This window comes from Psammomys obesus, unplaced genomic scaffold (assembly GCF_907164565.1).
Source record: "Psammomys obesus unplaced genomic scaffold, mPsaObe1.curated_primary_1811, whole genome shotgun sequence".
Taxonomy (NCBI): domain Eukaryota; kingdom Metazoa; phylum Chordata; class Mammalia; order Rodentia; family Muridae; genus Psammomys; species Psammomys obesus.
In genome coordinates this window covers 2,269,890-2,276,107 of record NW_026590859.1, presented here as the reverse complement: position 1 = coordinate 2,276,107, position 6,218 = coordinate 2,269,890, and the positions used below count along the sequence as shown (strand labels likewise).

The following is a 6,218-nucleotide window of genomic DNA, read 5'->3' as shown; positions in this document are numbered from 1 at the left end:
AGGAGAGCGCGGGCTCCCTGGCCGGCCAGCCTCGCTGAACTGGCAAGCTCCGGGGTCAGAGAGGCACCATGTTGAAACTTAGAAAACGGAGGGGCATATGCTTCCTGCACAGCCTGAGGACCGGGCTCCGTCTTAGCTCTGTGTGACAGCCACGTCACAAGCCTGCAGTCCCGACCCCGGGGAGGTGGACACGCTGGCCAGCCAGGCCAGCCAAATAAGAGAGCTGCACGTTCAGTGACACGCCCCGTCCCACAAAGATGGAGAGTGACGGGGCAAAACAAACAGGTGGGCCTGTACATTCCCTGTGTGTGTGCACCTGTTCACACGCGCACACGTACACAGCAATCTTAAAAGGGATTACTGAAAGCCACGTAGCAGAGCTGCTTCTTAACCTAAATGCTGATTCCGCTGTTCCCTTGGCTGGACCGTCCTGTGTGACGGTGAAGCCGTTACACCGGCCCTCGGCTTCGCAGGAGCTTAGCAAGACTGCCAGAGACGCGTCCCCTTCACTGTGAGTTTGTAAGCTCGGATTTTGAACAGCTCACTTCCTCATCCACTCTCGGCTGCATGAGGGATACTGACGCCCAGCTGCAGTGGAAGAGGCCGCCTTTTCTGCTGTTCGGCCCTAGCATCTCCTGGCAGGTCTCCTTCAAGCTTTCTGCTCCGAGGCTCAGGAAGGAAGCACTGGTACAGCTGTCTGTGCCACAAGCTTCCGGCTGGCTGCTTCCCTGTGGCCCCTGAGACCCAGCACTTCTGTGACAAAGCAGCAGGCTGGACCTCCTAAGTCTCTAGTGCCTGAAAGATCACGTCAAGCCAGTGCCGCACGCCCGTGATCCCAGCACTCGGGGAGGCAAAGGCAGGCCGATTGCTGAGAGTTCAGGCCAGCCAAGGCTACACAGAGAAACCCTGTCTCAAAACAAACAAACAAACAAACAAACAAAAAACATCCCTAAAACAAACAAAAAAGCAAAACCAAGAGCAACAAAAAGGAAAGACCCCGCTGAAGAGGCTTTCCTGACAGAATATTGAGTGGTGATGTCTGGTTCCAAGCGTTTCCACCATCCTCCCATGTTGTAGGGTTCATCTCTACACCCCATCCCTAAGACACTCTGAAGGTGTAGTGCAGGTGACAGGGTCTGAAGAGTGGGGGCCGCTGGGGGTGGCAGCACATGCTTTTAAACACAGCACTTGGGAGGCAGACAGGTGGATCTGAGTTCAAGGCCAGCCTGGTCGACACAGTTCTAGGCCTGCCAGGGTTACATCGGGAGGACAGACAATGCCTGTCCCGCTGTCTTCTCCAACTGCCCCTGGCCATGAAGGAATGGATGGGAATGACTGGGTGCAAGCATGCAGCAGGAGTAGCCGCGCTGATGTGGAGCAGGGTTTTTTCTGTGTTTTCCTCGAGATACGGTTTCTCTGTGTAGCCCTGGCTGTCCTGGACTCACTTTATAGACCAGGCTGGCCCCTCTCAGCGATCCACCTGCCTCTGCCTCCCCTGGCGCTGGGCTTACAGGTGTGCACCACCACGACCGGTGATTTTTTCTTTTGTAGACCTGGTCTCCAGTGACCCAGGCTGGCTTCATGCCTGTGGTCCTCGTTACACAGCTGAACTTCTGACCTCCTCCCCTCCAGCCGGGATTGCAGGTGTGTGGGCCGAGAGGTCTGTGCGATGGCGGGGCTGAACTCACACTAGCCAAGCGCTCTTCTGTGCAAACGGCCAAGGACCAATTGGGTTATTTGGTTGGGTTTTGTTGTTTTTCAATGACTCTTTTTGTGCTCTCCAGTGTGTGCAGGTGCACACCTGGTCGGATGGGTGTGTGTGCACAGGTGTTCCTGTGCACGTGGAGGCTGGAGGTCAGCCTCAAGTGTATCCTTTTGGTGTTTTGAGGCAGGGTCTCTCGGTGACCAGGCTAGGGGAGCAGCAAAAACACTCCAGGGACCCTCCACTATGCCCAGCTTACTTCTGTGGGTGTCTAAGCTTCCCAAAGAACCCAGGCCACTATGGGAGTGCCTGGGCCACAGGGAGATCTCGCTAGTGCTGCTCGGGTAGCTGCCACAGACGAAGCCCTGACTCATTCACGCTGGTGATGTTTCTAATCTGGATGTCTGTACATGCATGTTCATGGGTCTGTTTGTTTTAGAAAAATCGTTTCTCCTGCTATTCTGGAAATGCCTAGAAACAAACCCTGAAGATGAACAGAACCCAGTCGTCACGCCACAGAGGAGTCCACCACCGACAGGTGCTCGCACTGCTCAAGGGAGCACATCTGAATTCACCAGCTGGGCTGTGTTCCAGCTGGGATCCCCACACCTGGGAGCAGAGGCAGGAGGAGCATGGGTCAGCCTGGGCTAAGTAAGACCTTGGTCTAACTCCCCCCCCCACCAATAACACAGGATGAGCAAAAACCAAGATTATACTGTCTGGACATGCAGGGGTTAAAGACACAAAAGGGTGACTCCATCCTTTCATGCTTCAATCCCTGCACAGCTCTGCATTTAAAACAAATGATTTGTTGGACAAATTAATTTGCCTTCACCTAGACCTCGCTCTTTGTCAGATAAAACATTAGCTCCTGAGACTACGGATGCAGGACTGAGGGGGCTCTCAGGCCCTGGTGGTAGCCGGCTTCGACGGGTCATCTGCCCAGTCCAACAAAGCAAACGCCAAGGCAGAGCCGGGCTTGGTCCTGACGGGCGTTCCTATTTAAACACTGCACGCTCTCACCTGCTGTTTCCAGACCTTTTGAGGTTTTTGTTGTTTTTTGGTTTTAATAGAGAGAAACATGAAAAAGAGAAATAGCCACTAAAATGAACTTTGTAAAAACATAATGAATTTTGATGATTTTAATAAATATATATCAAGAAAACCTCACTTTGTTACAGCACAGTCATGTACAAGCGCCTATCACCTAAATTTCCAACACCAAAATGTTCATCAAATATTGAAAATAAAGGACAAAACATCACTAACTATTGAGCCATAACACAGGAACATGTTTTAAAAATTGGTCCTTGCGGACAATTGCCCAAACGATCCCCTCATACACTGTATGAGTGAGACCTAGTTCATGTTAACAGCAACAGTTAAAAGGCTTCATCTTGGAGAACGCGCGAGAACTTACCTCTTTCCTCCACTTGGCACTTGGTTCCTGTGAAGAATTGTTTTAAACAGCCCAAGTCACCTAACCAACCTTGGCCGTGGAGGTGGGAAGGATTTCATCAGGGAGAGCTGGGGGCCTGGCCAGAGCACCACTGTGGCCCCTCAGCAATGTGCAATCAAGGTATTGTTGAGGGGGTGTTGGCCAAATACCCAGTAACGAAGACAAGTCCCATTTCTCCAAAATTGCGTCCCGTAACCTGCCACCTTTACATTCTTTAAGGTAAAACGTCTCATCACCACGTCATCTACTAACATTGTGCTTCTCAGTCAACAGCGAAGTCGCATATAGAAACCACATGCTCTTAAGAGTCTAAACGCATGAAATGATGCAAAACAGTCAAAGTATAACGCATGCCACGGCTGTGAACATCACTGGACAAGAAAACAAAACAACCCAAAGCCGGGAAAGCCCGGACCCAGCTCACCGCCATGGCAAAGCCCAGGCCCAGCTCACTGCCATGGCAAAGCCCAAGAACCTTCCCCGTTCCTAATGGCCTTGCTACTGTCTCCTCCATCTCTACTCAAAATATCAGACCCACAGCCACTGGGCGTCAAAAACAAAGGAAAAAGGATGGTGAATCAAAAGCTGAACACACAGTTCAAAGTGAAGCTTCCAAGTCGCATGGAACCACCCTGTGTTTTTTCCTGTTTGTTAAATCCCTGCTGTAACTCTGATTTAGCCTTAATTTTCACATCCGCAAAAATTAAGATCAAGTAAGGCACCCAAGATGGCCCTGCATGCCACCTCCCCAACACCCCATCACCAAGATGGCCCCGCATGCCACCTCCCTACACACCCCATGGAAGACAACACCTCTAGCCACCCACTGTCCACCACAGGCGAGCCAGGAGCTTTCAGGAAGTCTCCACAGACCCCAGACTGCTGTCCTGCCGGGGGGAGGGGGGTTCATCTCATCCCAACCTATCCAACACAGCATGTCCCAGCTCATGAAACCATTTCCTGTAGCGTGCTGTCTTCAGTCTTTTACTCAGGAAGAAAAAATACTGTTACCATACTGAAGCAGACACCTCTGCTGCTTGTATTGATTTGTTTACAGAATAACTAATTAACTGGCAGACATGTCGGCCGTGGCTAGCAGCAGGCTCCTCGGAGGGGCAGTGGGAATAGAACAAGGGCATGTTGCCTGCTGTCTAATCTACCGGTTTAAAAAAAACAAAACAAAACTGAGATATACTTTTCAACATGGAGTTGGCTTTCCTTGGCGAGATCTCATCACTAAGCGGCGTGTGGCTGCCTACGGTACTGATGTTGGTGCCATCTGCTCTCCAGGCCGAGAGACAACATGGCGTTCACTGCAGAGTCTTGTCAGTGGCACAAAACTACAAAATTCATTCAAAACAGGAACCGCTCGTGCTGTGCTGCCTCCGTGGGTCCCTGGGAGGCCTGTCACATCTTACCCCCTCGGCTGCAGCACAGTTTGTTGCTGGGGGAAAGCTCCTTTTTCCTCAAAGACTTTTTCCAAGACTCGTTCGCATGGTTTTTCTCATTATATCCAGTCTCAAAATAATCGTAAAACTGGCCTTTGCCCTCAAAATCAAGGTCATTTCCCACAGGTTCCTGGCTAAGGGCTTCGCCGTCTCTGCTGGTCTCCTGATGTGCTTTCCCATCGCTGTTGAATTTGGCCTTTTCCTGGGCCCCGAGCGACCTAATGTTAGTGACAAAGATCTCATTGGCAGGTATCTGGCTCCTGTAAACAGGTGCACTGCCTACATCGAAGTCCACGTGGTGGGAGCAGCTAGGCAAGGGCAGAGGGGAGGAGGGGGAGGGGGAGGACGGAGAGGAGGCAGATGTGGCCACAGCAGCAGCTGAAGCGCTTCCAACACCAGCACTGGCAGAAAGGGGTAGATTCAGGCAGTGACCGCCACACTCCTGGTACAGGCAGCAAGTGTGGAACTTTTCCCACTCTTCTTTGGCTACCCGGGGCCGTTTTCGGTAGGGACAGTCTTGAGCCAGGAACCACTCTTGGGCAGTGGGGCCGCTGAGGGAGCAGGCGGGGAGGCACCAGCTGTTCTGCACGAGGATCTCGCCATGGATCCTCTTCATCAGGTTGTTGATAAGGACGGACCTCCGAAGGTATACTTCCGGGTCATCTATGAACCTGAGTTTCTCCAAGGACATGTAAAGGATGTGTGCCCGCTCCTCAAAAATGGAGATGGTCTACAAAGGAGACAGGAGAACCCTTAAAGAAGTCTGCACAAACATCATCACCCCCGAGGAGGCTGGCCTCTCTGCCGTGGGCCTGAGCAGCGTCCAGTCACAGAGAAGGGGAAACTGAGACACTGTCAACCCGAGCTGGCGCAGGCCAGATTCCAGTTGACCTGGCCGTCCATGACAAGGGCTGCTCTGGGTACACTCGTGCATTCCACAGCAGTCTCTTTTAAACTTACTGATTTTTAAAACATTATTATTATTGTTATTAATTTGGCTTTTAATACAGCGTCTCTACTGTGTATCCCTGGCTGTCCTGGAACTCATTATATAGACCAGGCTAGCCTTAGACTCACAGAGAACTGCCTGCCTCTGCCACCTGGCCGCTGCGATTAAGGCCTGTGCCACCCCTACTGGCTAAAAATCACTTTTATGTGTGTGAGTGTTTGGGGGCGAGTTTGTCAGCCCCCACCCCTGAGAGGCCAGCAGAGGGCACTGGATTCCCTGGAACTGGAGCTATATTCAGTTGTGAGTTAACCAAATGAGTGCTAGGAACAGGACCAGGGTCTTCCCCAAGGGCAGCCAGTGCTCCTAACCGCTGCACCATCTCCTCTGCCCCGGTACATAAGATGTGTGCAGGTTCTGATGGGCACATTTCAAAGTCAGGGCCATCAAGGGGCACTGGTGGGCCTGCACACCTGCGGGAAGGCAGCTGCAGTCAGTGAGCCTCAGGTCAGGCAGGGCCTGGCAACGGGGCCCCTGTGGGCGGCAGAAAAGAGAGATCAGACAGAAACCGGGGAAGGGTGAGGTGTCCTGGGCTGTGAGGATGGGGTGGGGGGCTGTGTGGGGTGGGGTGGGGGGCTCTGTGGGGTGGGGGGCTGTGTGGGG

At 52.4% G+C, this 6,218-nt stretch overlaps 1 protein-coding gene across 1 annotated transcript; it reads right to left on the bottom strand.

Moving 5' to 3' along the window:
• Positions 1 to 2,809: 2,809 nt before the first annotated feature.
• Positions 2,810 to 6,063, bottom strand: Sertad4 (SERTA domain containing 4). The gene is made up of 2 exons (XM_055609208.1): positions 6,029 to 6,063; positions 2,810 to 5,339 (listed from the first exon to the last, which is right to left on the bottom strand). Exon 2 carries the CDS (start codon positions 5,298 to 5,300, stop codon positions 4,569 to 4,571), a length of 732 nt encoding a protein of 243 aa, XP_055465183.1. The 5' UTR covers positions 5,301 to 5,339; positions 6,029 to 6,063; the 3' UTR covers positions 2,810 to 4,568.
• Between the last annotated feature and the right edge of the window lie 155 nt (positions 6,064 to 6,218).

What these genes read in the sequence shown, in the direction of transcription:
- Sertad4 (XM_055609208.1), bottom strand. Translation starts at nt 5,300, where the DNA reads ATGTCCTTGGAGAAACTCAGGTTCATAGATGACCCGGAAGTATACCTT.